The 16,675-nt window shown below is 45.3% G+C and overlaps 3 protein-coding genes across 5 annotated transcripts; all 3 read right to left on the reverse strand.

Moving 5' to 3' along the window:
* Positions 1–2,613: 2,613 nt before the first annotated feature.
* On the reverse strand, positions 2,614–5,091 carry LOC131264614 (all trans-polyprenyl-diphosphate synthase PDSS2-like). Its single transcript, XM_058266889.1, has 4 exons — positions 4,847–5,091; positions 3,437–3,766; positions 2,946–3,358; positions 2,614–2,885 (listed from the first exon to the last, which is right to left on the reverse strand). The coding sequence occupies exons 1-4, from the start codon at positions 5,089–5,091 to the stop codon at positions 2,614–2,616; spliced, it is 1,260 nt and encodes a 419-aa protein (XP_058122872.1).
* Positions 5,092–7,085: 1,994 nt separating this feature from the next.
* On the reverse strand, positions 7,086–13,116 carry LOC131264295 (intraflagellar transport protein 172 homolog). Its single transcript, XM_058266577.1, has 4 exons — positions 13,078–13,116; positions 10,969–13,007; positions 10,557–10,897; positions 7,086–9,886 (listed from the first exon to the last, which is right to left on the reverse strand). The coding sequence occupies exons 1-4, from the start codon at positions 13,114–13,116 to the stop codon at positions 7,086–7,088; spliced, it is 5,220 nt and encodes a 1,739-aa protein (XP_058122560.1).
* A 490-nt stretch (positions 13,117–13,606) lies between these two features.
* LOC131264323 (regulation of nuclear pre-mRNA domain-containing protein 1B) lies at positions 13,607–15,639 on the reverse strand. Of its 3 annotated transcripts, XM_058266621.1 has the most exons (5): positions 15,609–15,639; positions 15,306–15,537; positions 14,593–15,230; positions 14,177–14,320; positions 13,607–14,104 (listed from the first exon to the last, which is right to left on the reverse strand). In XM_058266621.1, the coding sequence occupies exons 2-5, from the start codon at positions 15,454–15,456 to the stop codon at positions 13,949–13,951; spliced, it is 1,089 nt and encodes a 362-aa protein (XP_058122604.1). In that variant the 5' UTR covers positions 15,457–15,537; positions 15,609–15,639; the 3' UTR covers positions 13,607–13,948. The 3 variants fall into 3 exon arrangements, with proteins under 3 accessions (XP_058122604.1, XP_058122605.1, XP_058122603.1); XM_058266622.1 differs by having other exon boundaries at positions 14,611–15,230; positions 15,306–15,634; XM_058266620.1 differs by having other exon boundaries at positions 15,306–15,634.
* Positions 15,640–16,675: the final 1,036 nt, after the last annotated feature.

Below are 16,675 nucleotides of genomic sequence, written 5' to 3' on the forward strand. Positions count from 1 at the left end.
ACGGACTCAGTCGGGTGTCATTTCCAGCGATGGTGGAGTTTGCGTATTTTCCCTCAATTTTTTTTTGTTTTTTCTGTACTTCGCTTGTTTTGGTAGGGAAAAACTCTTCAACCTACCCTGATGAAGAGCAAGCACCCCCGAGGTGCTTGTAGTCTGTTGTGGATTTTTCATTTTTCCTCTCGTTCGCGTTCTTCGCCGAACCAGGTGTGCAGGAGTGTTATTGTGTTTGTGTTGGTGTTCTAGGTGGTGTATGGTTTCGAGCAAAGTCGCTGTTCTGGATTTTCGTATCGTTTTTTTTTGTGTACATTTTTCCGCACAGGAAACATTAGCGTTTTCCGATGAACTCAACTGTAGCCCAGAATTACTCAGGCACAACAATGAGCGACATAATAAAGGAAAAGTAGCGAAACATATTGCAGGAGATTCCATGGGCGAAATGTAATTTCGTTGTGCGGCAGGCGGTTGCCCGGGGGTGTGTATTAATTTTCCATGAAAGCTGCATGCACTGAACTGAGCGAATGTTACAAATGATACAACCAATAGACTCTGATGGGTGATGAGAATATGTTTGCTAAGGAACGACCTTTCCCACTCGAAGAGGTCGGTTCTGTGGCCTACATTGAACCGATTTGCAACATTGGTGCACTTTCATTGGACAACAAACTTTTATCTTAAGCTAAATTTTGAAGTTTTCCAAAGAAGACATTCTTCAAAGCAATAAAATCAGTAACATTCTAAAACGAAATAAAAATACAGTCAAACCCTTTTCATTTGATTGATTAATTAATCAATGCATCAGAGGCGTACATATCAGAAAAAAATTAACAGTTTCTTAATAAAGAATACAGTAATTATTTTTTCCATTTACCTTGGATATAAGTTGTTAAGTTTTCATAAATTTTAAGATATCTTAAAAACTAACGCCACCCCTTTTTTATAAATAACCTTAATCTAAATATGTTTGAAATAAACTTACAGTGCGTTTCTTTGTTCAATGAAGCTAATATCACTGGTGCACTTTACTTAAATTTATTAAATTTTCACAAAATTCAAGAAGATTACTACAACAAAAATTACTTTATTCAAGAAGATCACTTCAATCGAATACTGTGAATTCGGTTGTACGAACTTGTTGCTTCGTTAATTCACTTTTCCCTCACACAAATTCCCCTTCTTCTGGGTACAACTTTCACCACCATGACATGCGGCTAGCGCACACCCGACCGCAATTAGCACTTAATAGCACCAAAAGAAAGCCTGTGGATTTCCTGCGAAATCACGTAACAATCCACCAAAAACGTTTCTATTTAGCTGGCGCAAACACTGGGAGTTTGCAAACACGACCCATGGTACTCCTGGGGAACCATTTTTTCTTCCTTGTGCTTTCTTTACCGCCCCAAAGTCGGTGAAATATTTATCTTCCCGCTCACAAGGGATAGCTTTCGGATTCCTTCCTATTTATCCGACAGCTCAAGATTTGCTACAACATCGTAGAGCATTCCACATAGCAATATAGCTTGCGAGCATTTATCTGATTTATTTTCACATACAAAAAGACACACTCACACACACTGTGTATTGGAATTTACAATTATTGCTTGTTTGAAAAACTTGGTCGAAGGATTAACGAACCCGGACACGCTTTTTATCAATTACACACCTCATAGATCAGCACAGTATGACTATCGACACACAAGGAAAACTCACTCAAACTCACACACAACTCCAATCACTGTCTGATGGCTCATTATTTCTTTCCTTACCGATCGAAGGCCAATGTACTGATAGATTTATGCTCCCAACGACGATAAATCACCATGCTCCTCGATAATTGATGTGGATTGAATATAATTTTCACTCCTTCATTCACAGCACATTGGACGCTGAAGTGGGAGAAAGCAACTGTTGCGCCCTGAGCTACTACACAACATCAAACACGGTGAAAGAAGACATATTCTGATTAATTCTGATATTCTAGCTCCTTGGAAAAACCTCTGTCGGATGAATAAACAAGACATTTTGATAACTTTGAGAAAAAGCACCTTAAGAGACCGTCTCTATATTTAACATCACTCCGACCGACACCCTTACGGACCGTTCGCGACCACTGGAAATTGATAACTGGTGATCTGGTGCGTGTGGAAACTGATAACTTTGCTCGCCTAGAGTCTCTCCGCAAATTTCCCAAACCATATGAGTAAAGAGTTCAGCATCCTGATAACAGGATAAAATGCTACCTCCAGCATCCAGAGTATTATGGTACAAGCCGAGAGCAAGCTGGAAACTGAGAATGCACATCAGGATGTTTCCCTTCTCAGTTCTTCTCCGACGCTCTCAGGAGCTTGGGACGCACATTTTGTGAGAGGTTTGTTTTGATAAACCACTTGTAGCCAGTTTGGTAGATGTTGAGATGTTGGCAATTGGAGGTTCCAAGCGCGCCATTACGATTCCACACAATGTCTCAGTTGGAAGTGTAAGAGAAACGCATACGAATAGGCGGGAAGTTGGGGAAACTTCAACCGTTGATTAGAAGAAGTGTATACGCATATGGTAAATGGTAGTATTAGCCTAATTAAAAGAATTTCCATCACCCATCTATACACCAGCGTCGCACTAAAGCTCCTGCATGGCGAGTAAAATATTTTGCAGCGCCACCCTGGCGTCGGTGAGCGGCAACTCGTGCAGGATGCTCGTCGCCATCGCGCTGTGCTTGCGTTGTAGAACTTTCGTTTTCTCGACTCCGGGCCCCTGGGCTACCATCCGATGGACTTTGGTGTAGTCAATGTTGTCGACTGTTTCAAGGCCCTTTTCAATTTCATCGTAAAGCGTTTTCTCGTGCTCCAGATGGAATAGTATCGGTGCGGAAACTAGGCTGAACTTGGATCCTGCAGAGAGATTTAAACAGGATCAGTCAAAACACCTGTCACACTATCGGATAAGTTTACCCTCTTGAAGCTTGGTCGGCAAAAATGGCTGCAAATCGAGACTGGCCTGCCATGCCAGTGCTAAATGTCTTCCAAACAGATATCCTCGTCTTTGCAAATGCTCTGGATGGCCACCGAGCAGTATCGCACCTTGGCATCCTTTCCCGAGCAAACTGCCACCGGCAAGTAAGTTGCGTAGAGACCACTCCATCTCGGCACTTCCGAGGTTCCCTGCCACCTGCAGTGGAGCTATATTATCGTCTAGGTCTCCAAAGTCCTGCTTATCCCAACTGCCAACTTCTTCAGTGTAAACTTTTGCTCCAGACAGCGGTTTACCAGGGAGTGGATTGTTTTGATCGTCACGTTCGCCGATGAAGTTGGACTCGGTAAGGTCACGGAATGCGGATGACATAAGCAGGATCAATTCCTGATTTCTATAGATGGGATGAAACAAAATACAGGACTTTCGGCTTGACAACCGTCCACAAGAGAACCTCTACTTATCACCTTACCTTAAAGTAGACAGCTGCTGAAACGCTCTAGCAAGTAGATGGTCTCCACCGAGCAGGGCGATCTTGTTGCCGTAAACCATGGCACTCTCCCCGCTCAGATCATTTCCTGCGTTGCCGCATGGCGGAAGGTTTTGGATTGCTTGATGGACGAGCTGAGAAGTTCGAACCGTCTCGGTAACTTCTGCCAAAGTCCGTTGAGATTGAAGAACTCCCGCATTTCCTCGTTTGTGATCCGCGATCTGAACGTCCGATCCATTAGCGGTGGCTTTTGACACAAGCAGCATAACTAATCCCCAAGCGAGTAGTTTTTCATCCAGGTAGGTAATACTACTGCAAATAATTTAGAAACAATTAATGCTGTTGTGTTAAATTCAAGAATGTTTTTTTGTTGTCTCCTTGGGAATGACATAACCCTCTGGAATTAGTTCTTGCAGATCGTACCAAACAAGTCGCTTACGTAACGAATTAGTGAAACGATTGAAGAGACCTGCAAATAAGTCATCAGTGTGTGACGAAACCAACTAAAGATTATCTTTGATGAATGTGTTTACGAGTTATGCAAATTTCTTCGAACAACGCGGAAGAATTGGGCACACGGAAGACATGAAAGAAACAGGTTTTCTTTTTCGGTTAGATAGAAGGTAATTTGCGTTCACTTTCGCGACAAGAACATGCTTTCATAAAAACAGATTAGAACAAGCTTGAGGTGCTTTGGTGGAATGTCGCAATGCAGGCATGTATCAATTAAAAAAAAAACAAATGCAGATTCAAGTTTGAAACGTTTGCTTTTGTACTTCCTTTGCTTATGCTGTCATGGTAAAGTAATTTTGATGATCATAGAAATAATATCAATACTCATGCATCTGAAATAATGCAATCAGCTTAATATCTAATTCTTAATACAAATGGAATCTTTGTTTCAGAGTGAAGGGAAGTACACATTCAACACCAGCTTGGCACAAAAAGTAGATCATATGATTACACAAAAATTATGTCCCGGTTCACTTAACACTTATAAAACTTATTCTTAAAATAAATCACATTCCAAATGAATCACTTTCGTTTCTAATTTCTTCTTTTGTTAATATCTCATAACTTATCAATAACCATATCACATGTTTCTAAATAAGTGTAAAATTCTAAATAAGCATGAACAACATCCAAGGTAAGAATATCATATCTTGACTGATTTTTTTTAATGTTTGTTTACAAACTTTGTTTTGTTGGCTTCATATATATGCAACATAAAAGGTTACAATATATGCACTAAATGCTAAAAATATGTATTAAATTTAATTTACATTTATCTTTGTCTGTTTCTAGCTGCAAATCAACGCAAAGTGAAATTTAGTCGAAATAAATAAAACAAACCATAAAATTAATCTCTTATATATAAAACTTTTAGCTTACTTGAAAACGTTAAACAGGGGATGCATGCAGCTAATGCGTTCTTGAAGCTGGAGGCCCACGATTTCGTTCTCGTTGTTGAAAAACTCTCGGAGGCTCAGGAAGGATGTTTCATAACCGACAAGATTTTCTGCTCCGCGAATCGTGCGGATCCAGTCCGGTCCCGGGACGTTCTTGATGACCAGCTTGGCTTGAAATTGACCACTGGTACTGGAATTGTAACGTCGATGCTCATCCAGTGGTACCATTGGTTTAGGTTGATTTTGAACATTTCTTAAATACACACAGAGTCGTTTCAAGTTGCTTTTGGCCATGTTGCTTGGAAGGGTGGAGGATTTCAAGGCACACGCGGATAGCTGGAGTTCGAGTACGAGAGTGAAGTCTGCTTCAAGTTTAGCCAGTCACGCGCTTCATGGAAGGAGTAAGTTTTTGTAAAAAAAAAAGTCGCACCTTGTATTCGCATACAACCACTTGCAAAGTCTAAGTCAAGAGGAAAACAAACAAAAAACGTAAATTGAAGACCATGGTCTTCGGATTGTCAAAGATAAAGTACTGGTTTTCTTAGTTATTTTTTTTATATGCATACAGACAATTGCAACAAGAGACAATTGGTATAACAAACCCGTTTTGGAATTACTGCCAGATTTGAATGGTTAATATTGGCAAAAGTTGCACAAGGTAGCATGAAGCTAGTTTGCGTTATGACTGCATTTCTGGTGTTTCGCGCGCGTACAAAAATATAAATCAAAAATGAGTCCCTCGTGTGGACATTTGTCTGTTCTCCATTCTAGTATATCGTTCTCTTTATTCGAGCATTCGGTATCTCGCTCGCTAAAGCTCTGCGATCTCTTGGGCCGGATTCGGGAATCATCTACAGCATCCCAAGGAGAGAGAGAGAGAGTGAGTGAAGGAACGCATGAACTCGGCGAAAGCAAAAGTTGACCCGTAACAGGTTTCCGACGCTCGCAACAGGTGCCATGCGCGCATATCCTGCCCGGACGTCGCACTCATGTTTTGTCACTTTTGTTTTCAATTTCTGGCCCAAACACAACACTCACTCTTTCTCTGCACCTATGCTCTTTTCATTTAGCTTTATGGTTTACTATGCGAGAGTAGGTCAGTATATACTATTTAGCTGAAAGCGGGATACAACGGTTTACTAAGCCGGACCACCAAGATGGGTGGAGTGGATGGTCAATGCATGAAACGGTCAATGGCTTTAAAAGTTCTCCGTGAGGGTGGAAGAAAAAGACAAAAACAAACTGTGTCGATGGTAGCAGAAATGGTTGACACCCGAAAAAGTTTATCGATAGGAAATCACTAGCTAAATTAATTTAACTAAATATTTGATATCTAGACTATTAAATTTCATTTATTCACTTATTTTAAATACATCAAACCAGTCAACACTACACATGCAGCATAGAAATACATTAGACAGGAAAGTGTTTTATTCTATATTTAAGAATTTTCCTATTGGGTGTTCTTTCGTGAAGTTTGAGCAGTAACTTTATGAAATGTTGTGTTCAAGAATCGATTACCGGCATTGGTTCGAGTCACAACCAAGACCGAACCCTCTCTTACACAGGATAAGTAGGTAAACAGTCTATTAAGGTCAAAATGTCTAGGCATTTTGCGAAGGAATAAAAAATAAGTTTAGCATTTTTAAATGAAGTAACCAGCATGATTATTAAATTGTAAATTGAAACAATGTTCAATCATTCCGATGATACTTAAAATGAACAAAAAATGCTTTAAATTTTTTTAAATAATATATTTTTTCGATGTATCCTTAAACAATTCAATCGAATAAAAAATATGGATTATGGATTAATTTTACATATTGCCTAGATTAAAAATGTTTTAATCTTCATATGTAAGAGACTGTCTACGGTTGTGGGCCGAATCCAGTTGTGGGTCACTGATCACTGAAACGGCTATCTGCTAGCAAAAAAGCAAAAAAATGTTAAAATTTATGTGTCTAGTCATTTCCCAAAGGCGATATTTCAAAGCTTAAAAATAAAAATAAAGAGGTGTTTTACTTTGCAATTCAGTACAGTAAGTGTACTTTGCAACATGTTTCATGTACAAATTTAATGTCTGTGTTGAGCAGTTTTGCCGAACAAATGAAAAATGGAAACAAATAGTACTTATTATTCGCGCTATGAATCATCAAACTCGTTAAGTTGTTGATAAAACAGCACTGTTGTTCCAACGTTTTGAGAACCCAAGGTTGTCATATCTAACCAGAAAGAAAGTTGGCTGGCCCGCACCACTTTTCGATGAACTCGATCACGTTCGGAATATCGGTCTGGGGTGCCATACGAGCGGCCACCGTCAATTTGCTCCAAGCGTCCCTATTGGCCAGACGATGGGTACGCTGGAACACCACCGGCTGGCGACCCATCACCGGATAGGCGCTCACCAGACAGGCCTGATCGGCCAGCCCCAGGCTACTCTCGTACTGGTTGCGGTCGTCCGTCGGTAGCACCTGGTCGACCTTCTGATCCATGCTGACGGCAAGGACCCACTCGCGGATCTCTTCGTGCAACTGTGGTTCACCCTTCAGATGCAGCTCGGCCGGGATCGGCACTGAGCTGGGAAAGTCGGTAGCGGCCAGATCGGAATGGTCTACCAGCTGCCCAGAGCCTTCCTCGATCGCCTCACACACGTCTAGATAGTGGTTGAGGATGACGAACGCCTCGGCTTCCCTTCCCTGCGAGCGCAGATCCATGCCCGCCTCGTAGTATCCTTTGTCGCAGGGGATCACGTCCGTGTAACGCAGCATGGCCACCGAAATCTTTACCCCAAGTGACTGAAGAGCCGGTGCCTGACGGCAGGCGGCGCGTGTCGCATAATAGTGCGCGATCACGAGCAGCTGTTCGAACCGGTCGATCACTTCCGCGTCGGAATGGTCGGATCCTCGCAGGGCCTGAACCAGTCCGAGCAAGAAGTTTCGCAGGTTCTTCCACATGGGCGCCCCATCTGGTTCGCGCAATGCAAAGCACTCCAGAGCTATGCGGCTGTAGATGTTGAAATTGGCGGCCACCGGTGGACCTCCGTGCTCGAGGTAGAGTCCGAGTGCTGCCATGCAGTCTCCGTCGCGGAGCAGTTGGGCCGCGTACTGCGCCAAGTACTTCTGCAGCACCGGAACACTGTGCTGCTTGGCCTTCTCGATGCAGCGCGTCCATTGGCCTTGCTCGGCCAGCAGGTCCAGGGCGCCTACAATGTCGATGTCTGCCAACTGTTCCACATTACCCTGGTGGCGAAGCCGTGCCTTCTGCTGTACCTCAACGTACGCCACCAGCTGTGGATCGATCTCTTTCGCAAGTCGACGTGCCTTACCCCAGTTGTCGGTGCGAATGAACACGTCCACCGCTTCCTGGGGTAGTTCGGCCGCTAGATAGAGCTGTGCGGCAGGCCCCACCTGACCGATATCGATCAACCTGGGGCCGAGTTCACGTGCAATTTCGACCGCTTCCGGGCCTTCGAGAAACTGATTGCAGATTTCGGCCGCCCGGAGTAACGCCCGAGCTACCGTCGGTTCGTCGGCGTTACCCTCGTTGATCTGCAGTAGACACTCGGTGGCACGACGGAATTCTTCGTTCCGCGCATGTTCGGACGCTTTCTGAAGCAGATAGCGGGAGTCGGTGGATTCGCCCACTCGATTCACCCGGGCGTACAACTTTTGCAGCTCCGCAACCGCTCCCGGCACGAACTCCTTCGCAATTCTCAGTGCATCGGCCACCATGTTGTACTCACGGTAGTGTTCCAGAATTAGATCTGGCCGGTCAGCCCGGATCATCAGTGCCTCGTACTCCGGGTAGTTGCGCGCTTCGAGCGCAGCATTGGCCTGACTCAACAGCACTTCATGGACCGCCTCTGGTAGGTACTGCTCGGCGACCCGCAGAGCCGCCTTCCAGTCACCACTGTGTGTGTGCATCATGATGGCTTCGCGGGGTTTTCCCGCAAGCAAGAACTCCGCCTCGGCTTCGGTAAACTTACCGTCGTCCTCCAGTGCCATCGCTATCTTCAGATGGACCTCGTCCGCCGGTCGCCCACTAGCCCGGCAAAGCTCGAGTGCGAAATCGAACTGACCAGCTTCGCACGCATACGCTACACAGCTTTCCAGCAGCGCCATCTTTGCCAACAGCCTGGCGGCACCCTCGATTGGCAGTGATTTGGCCCACATGAAGGCGACCTGTTCCGAGGCCGGTTTGCCTCCTTTCTGCTTGGCCACCCGGTGCGCTTCCTCCCACTTCCCGGCGGTGCAGTACATGTGGACTGCCGCCTTCCAGTCACCCGCGGCCAGGAAGTGCACTTCGGCGTTCTTCAACCGGCCCTTCGATTCTAGCTGGCGGCCCAGATTTAGGTGAGTCTGCTCGAGCAGATTCTTGTGGTGGCGCTCCACCAGCCGAATCATGGAATCGTACAGTTCTAGCTCTTTGTACATCGTGATCGCTAGATCCGGCTCACCCACCGTCACCAGCACCTTCTCCGCATCCCTATACTTGCCTTCCCGTTCGAGGCCCTTCGCCTGCTCGATAAACATCTCCCGGACGTCCGCAGAAGGCAGCCAGCGGTCGGCGATATCGAAAGCCTTCTCCCACTGGCCGTGCCGATTCAGCATCTGTACCGCCTCCCGGTACATCTCGGCACGCACTAGCAACTCTTCGGCCGTCCTCACGTCACCCACCTGGCACAGATGCTCCGCTAGCTCGACGGCGTACTTCTGAATCTCTTCCGGATCGTCCACGACCTTCGCGATCTGTACCGCTTTGCGCCACTGTTTCGCACCAACGGCCGCCTCGAGTGCCTTCACCGTGCAGCCGGCTTCGATATAGTGGCTGATGGAGGCATCCAGCTGCCGTTTGCCCACCAACCAGTCTCCCCACTCTTCCTCTAGGCTGGTCACCTCGTCCGGTGCCACATACCGAGCGAGCTCGATCGCTCGAGCATAGGCACCTCCCTTCCGGTAGAGCGCGATGGCGCTCTGCTGTTGACCGGTACGATTGGCGAGTTCCGCCGCCAGTTCAAAGAGCTCTGCAATGGGCCAACAGTTTGAAGGTGAAATTTTACATCATAAAAAGCATAAATACACACACTTCTATTTAGATTAATAAACTGGCTACACATGCAGTACTACACGAACAAACACAAACGAATTTTAACAAAACAAACATCTATCGATTGTATCTCATATAGTGAAGTAGTTTAAACCTTAGTATATCGATTTCATAGTGGATACATAGTAATCAAATTTCTTTTTAGAATACCTATACAGCAGTCCAGTTTGTATAACAACACTCTATCGCAGTGGAGTTTGAATGTAAAAAACCATGCATAACGTGTAACTAACATATATTTAGCGTATCAATGAGATCTTTACAACTAATTACAGAGGGTAGAAACGCCAGTTATTTTAACTGAAACTGATGAAAAACACCGAATTTTACCAACGGACAAAACGCTGCCCAAGCTATGCATGAAATTCTTGTGAAGTTTGCTAAAGATAATGTGCAAAGTGTGAAAATATATATATATACTGGCGCCGTATTACAATAATTTTCAAAACTTTCTAGGTTAAAAAAACGACTATCAATTATATCAACGAATCAAATATATTCATTAAAACTCACAAAAATTAATTTGATCTAGCAGCAACTGGATTGATTTGAATTATGATTATCAAACATTAACATCCAAAACTTACCAGCTTTGATCAACGATGCCGACACTCGTGTCACGAGATTTTCATCAGACAGCAGGTGCGGTGTCTTAAGGGCGAGCTTGACCGCTTTCACTGGCTTGTTCGCCTTCATGTATAGTGTCATTGCTTTATCCTTTTCGCCGCGTTCTTCCAGCACCTCGCCCGCCTTCTCCTCCTGACTCGTGCCCAGTAGGAACTCCATTTGGGCCTCCTTCAGCTCCGACAGCCCGTGATATCCTCGACGCTCCGCCAGCTTGATCGCGTCGTCCCAGCGGCGTAACTTGGTGTACATCGCCAGTGCGGCCTCGATATCTCCCTGCTCAATGTAGATCCGTTCAGCGGTTCTGTTGAATGGAAATCGTCAACCATAAGAACATCGAAGTGTGGAAGCTCATAAGAATTTCGCTCGCTTTACCTTAAATCTCCACCGAGAAGTGCCATCATCGCGCGCACCTCCGGACAGCTCATACCAGGGCCCGTCGTTTCCTCGTACCGTTCGGCGATCTTGATCATCTCTCCGATGTAGAACGTTTTCGAGGCATTCCCGAGGGCGGCGAAGCAGCGTTGGGCCACTCGAAGATTTTGTTGGGCCAGCGCAATGTTGGCCAGATTGTGCCACATTGCCTTCGCCGCTGGCCGGTCGCCAAGCGATTCTAGGTAGAATATGGCGCGACCAAAGTCGCTGTCGTTCACAGCCGTCCCGAACTCAACCAGACCCTCATCGAGCGGGTACACGTGCTCGGAGGCCGCTTCACGGGTCACGATCTCCGTTCGGCCATCCTCACGCAACACATCGACCACATCGCCCCGAACCGGCATAATGGTAACGTGCTCGGGCAGGTCGATATTGTACCACACGGCCAGGTTGGTGTCGCTCTGCGCGACGGCCACATCGCTTGATGGGACCCACTGAACGAACGCCACCTTTGACAGGAGTGTTTGCTTCTGGCCACTGCCAACATCCACCAGCACCAGACGCATCTTGCGATCGCGGAACAACAACTTATGGCCCGTCTCGCTCAGCTCGAGCCAATCGATCTTGGAGTCGTGTGAAATCTGTGCGATCGTTGACTGAAGCATCAGGTCAACAACGCACACGGTCTTCATGTCCAGTAGATAGGCCAGCTTCTTGTTGTTGCGTGTGTTGCCACGCTCGTTCAGCCGCACCGAGATGACATGTGGATTGACAAATTCGGTCCGCACCGAGCCAAGGATGTAGTTCTCGCCGTACTCCACCAGTGACAGTTCGCCGGCGTTGAAGATAAGCACCACCGTGGGATTCTCGAAGTAGAATCGTTCGTGTCGGCCCGTGGCGATCCAGGGTATCTCACTCGTCAACGAACGCGTCAGATCACACAGGATCAGTGAGTCCTCGGTGCGTCCGACAAGATAGTTATCCTTACCCATGATCCGGATGTCATCGATTTCCAGCCCAAGCTGCGACTCTACCAGCATGGTCGTGATTGGTTCATGAAGTGACTTCAGCAGAACCTGACTGGGGGCGACAAACGTGAGCTCAAACTTGTCCTGCCAGATGGTGCGCCGTAGGACGGACTCGTAAGCCAACACTGCCCCGCACAGGGAGCCAACGGCCAACCGGGAACCGTCCTTACGCCAGCAAAGGGCCGTCACGCTGTAGAGATTCGGAATGGTCTTGCACAACGACTCCGTCCAGGCGTTCTGACGGGGACTCCAACTGAAGATGCGCAGCCGGTCATAGCTTCCAACCGCGACGGCCTGCCCGTTGGGACTAGCTGCTGCCACCGTGAACTCTCGCTCTGCCTCGTCCCGCCCATAGTCGAACGTACGCATTGGGCGACCCTGTAGGTCGTAGAAGCAAATTTTCTTGTCACAGCCGGCAACAACTATGCCTCCCTGCGGCCAGGCCAGTGCGACCGGTGCGACCGGATGTTGCAGTAGACGGCCCGTCGGTTCGCCCGGTTCTTCCACCAGCAGAAAGCGCACCACCGAGCCGTCCTCGTGCCCCGACAGAACACCCGTACCCTTGGTGTTCTGCGCCAGCGTCACCACCATACTGTCCGTACCGTACAGCGTCTTGGACTTGTTGTTCTTACAGTACAGTGAGCGCACCTTACCGTCCTCCAGTCCGGCTACGATCAACCCTCCCGCCAGCCAAGTGATGCAGGTGACGGCCGCACCCTGCGGGAACTTGTTGCAGATCACCTTCTTCTCGTTCCACTGCTCGCCCAGTTTGTACACGTACACGATGCTGTCGCTCTGGGCTACCGCCAGCCGGCTCGAGTCCGGACTGAACGTAATCCCGCGTATAACGTACGAGTTTTTGACCGCATTCGGATCGGCTGCCTTGGTCGAGAACTTGTCCCGCCGCTCGCCATTCTCGTCGAACAGCAGGATGGTACGGTCAGCCGTGGCCACCGCCAGCTTCTGATTGTTTGCCGACCAGCTTAACCCCGCAATACGGTACAGGTGGTCCTGCGTTTAACCGAAGAGTATAACGATCAATAACTATAATTGGATGCGATTGGCATCCATTTTTCCTTACCTGTGCTTCGACGATGGTTTTCATAAACTTTAACTGCATTTTTATTCTTCCGCGATTATATTGAGCCTCAGAAAACACATTTATTGTTTTTTCACGACCATTCCTTTGACGTATCGATTTTACAATTGATTGTTGTGTACAACTACCTAGCGACCGTTGCCGTGGTTACCATAAAAGCATGGTTTTGCAACACGTGGTCATTCAAAACATGCTGACGCCAACCGCTATGCATCAACAGGTTGCAGCTGGGGAAGTTCATTTTGTTGGCCCGCGATGCGCATGAGCTAGCGAATCGTTGAGGATAATGTTATTAGCCATGCGTTTTGGCAAAATTTAATGCTAGCTTTATGTCAATATTTCATTTTTATGTGTCCATTGAACACTTAAAAAATTGCAATTTTCTCACACGCTTTGGCTTTCATCGCTAGTAATCAAAATTGACCAAAAGCTACAAATTTTCCCATTTTTATTCAAATTCACGCAGACGCGATTCAAATTGTGGTCATCGTAAGTCATGTGAAACAATATATACAACATTGTGTTCATCAAACACAATACTATTTATTAGTCATTTTGTAACACATCCAGTACGGATACAGGTGAGGATGTAATCCTACAATTAGTTTGTTTCCTCCAATACGCGTTATTGTTTGGATTGCTTCAGCTTGTTTTCATAGTCTGCAGTACGTAAAAAAAATACCTGATACTTAAGCTTGTTTTTCAACTACCGTAAGTTTTTGCTATAGCTTCATTCCTAAAAGAACAATTTGCCTGCACGGACTACAGAAAACCGTGAAAAACGATATCGTACAAACACATTGTATTAGTGCTACGAGGCAGAAAATCAAACGTTCAGCAGCTTCATCTGTCCCTAGTGATGATGTACGTTGAACAGATCTCCGGCGGAAGGGAGCGGAGCTAATCCGCCGGGTGCATCCGGCAGGGAGGTAAGGTCTGGGAGTTTGTTCAGATGGTTTCTCACTTCTTTTTGTACTTCTTTGATTTTGGCGAGCTTATTTTGATATTCCTATAATTAAACAAACAAAAAACTTATGGCATGTGCAATCGTGAACTATAGCTGAACACGTGGCGTACAAACCTCGAGCCGATTTTCAGCTTGCAAAAGCAACTCCTGCTGCTCCCGGTGAAAATCTCTAAGCATGGTCGTTAGCTTCTTGCGGTCGTCCATTTCCGTTGCAAGCCGGGAGTTGTAATCGTTTATCATTTTTATTGCATTATTTACCTTTCGTTAAAAAAATAAAAACCAATTAATAAGCAAAGGGATGTACAGTGGCATAAGGGTACGTGTACCAGTATCAGCATGTTTAGGATTTTATATCTGACCTTATTGTCTTACCTGAAAATTATTGTTAGAAATCAAGTTAAATTGTTTAAAAATTTAAATCGTAAAAAAATGTAAGTTTATAAGTATTCACACCGGTGTTTCACCTTTGCTACAGTAATACAGAAATTAGTTGCCAATACTGGTACTAGCGCCAATACTGGTACAATTACCTTTGTCAGAAAACTCACGTCAGCTGCGAGCTGTATCGCGGTCTGTTTATCTTCCATCCGGTCTAGTGCCGCCAGTTTCATCACTGCCTCATCATACTTTGCTATCTTCGCCCGAACATCACCGTCGCTGGACGCGGAGTTTTCCAGCTCCATTATCACCTTGATGAGTTCCTCCGGTTCCGGTGGATCACCGTCTGGTTGATGCGGACTTAAGGTGATATGGGTTTCCACCTTACCGTTGACTTCTACCACTTCACTTTTGGCTTTCTTCTCTGGCACAACCGACGGGCTAACCTTTTTCGATGGCTCAGTCTCGTTGGTGCTGGCGGGTGGTTCAGAAACTTTTCGTTTCTTGTCGTTTCCATTTGCTTCCACCTTCGGGATGGCCTCGGTCCCATTCAGCGCCAACGAGTATTCTTTGATTTTGACCTCTTCGTATACACCGCGCTCGCCCCAAATGCCGAGGATCCGGTTGAGGTTGTTGATGGTTTTTGGTTCCGGCGAAGATTGCGCTATGTATTTGAACGCCTTTGGTAGGTAATGCTCGAACTCACGCCCATACTCCGGCCCTTTCTTTTTGCTATTTTGTATCACATCGTTAGCTAGATACATAAACGTAAGCTTTTTCGCCGAGGGTGCTGTAAGTAGGTACGGTAAGTCAACAAATTAACTTCCGGTTACTGCACACGTGCTCAACCATTTCCCGTTCTCACCTCGTTGCAGTTCTTTTAACCATGTTTTGACGATAATTGAATGATGCTTGCGATGATGTATCAACCAAAGGGAAAGGGTCTGGATGCTCTGCTGGCTGCTGTTGAGATCGAGAAGTTTCTTAACCAACCCCGTCTCGGTAAACGAAGACATGCTGACGGAACACTTCCAATCGTTACGGGTGCTACCAACCAACGAGCACTTCTGTTCCCCGATACTATGGTAAGGTAAAACCTTAGTGGCGTATGTTTAGGATGATTTTAACGTTAGAAATATGGTGTGTAATTCAACAAAACAATTCTCACTTGGGCGTCCCTGTTGATTTCGTCTTTCCAAGTCCACCAAAACAAACATGACAGTCGCAATGAAAACATTCAAAGTCAAGGAGCATATAAAAAACAAGGTGAGACTAAGTTGCCTTTCGTGCCCGGCATTGCGAAAGAACGCTATGCCAGCATATTTTGCCTGAATATGTTGTATGTAAATTTGACCTGTATATGTAGATTTAAAAGAACACATGATTTGTTTAAGGCTGTGAAAAACGTTTGAAGTATGAATTCCGCACACCTACGCCGGGACATTCCCCCAAAAATGTCAAGTTGGCTAGCACTATTCTACCTGAGGATACAAGAACCTTGTTTACCAGCATAATAATCAGGGCTGCTGCATTACCTCAATTCGTTATTCAGCAAACTCAATATTCAAAAGGAAGAGAAATCGAAAAAACCGTTAAAGAGTATACAGTCGAATAAATCTTTAAAAAGTAAAATGAATCAAATAAATCGTTTTTAAATATTTTTCTCAATTTATTATAGAAAAGTTATAACTAAAATTTTAGAGCAAAATTTTGTATATGTATTCAACAGTCTGATTTCAGTTATGCGATAACTATTCAAACATTTATTTTGAACCTCGAACCGTTTTTGAAAAAATTAATATAATTGGTAAAAGACACAATCTTATCTTTAAATCAATATAACTTCACTAGAAAATACATGATCACCTTCATTTTCACAGTTTATAATAATTGAGATACAAGTTTCAATGCAATATCTGCAACATTTTCAAGTTTTCATTAAATTTATAAACCCGCTCTAATGTGCACCCAAATGAGACATGGTGGTGGAATTATTCGTTTTGTTGTGTTGTTATTTTAGTAGACCCTATCGATTTTTAGTCGGTAAACGAAAGCTGACTGGAAAGAATCCGAGTTTCGTGTAACTTTACAGAATTTAGACCTTCATCATCATCAATGCTTCCTAAGCAAGATTAGAGTGCGTAGGTGGCTTGCAATGGTGGATATTTGAGGTCCAGCATCCCGTTTCGAATCCACTTTGTTCCTCGTATGTTTGTGTGTGATCTCGAGACGGAA

Source organism: Anopheles coustani, chromosome 2 (assembly GCF_943734705.1).
Source record: "Anopheles coustani chromosome 2, idAnoCousDA_361_x.2, whole genome shotgun sequence".
In the NCBI taxonomy this organism is placed as follows: Eukaryota; Metazoa; Arthropoda; class Insecta; order Diptera; family Culicidae; genus Anopheles; species Anopheles coustani.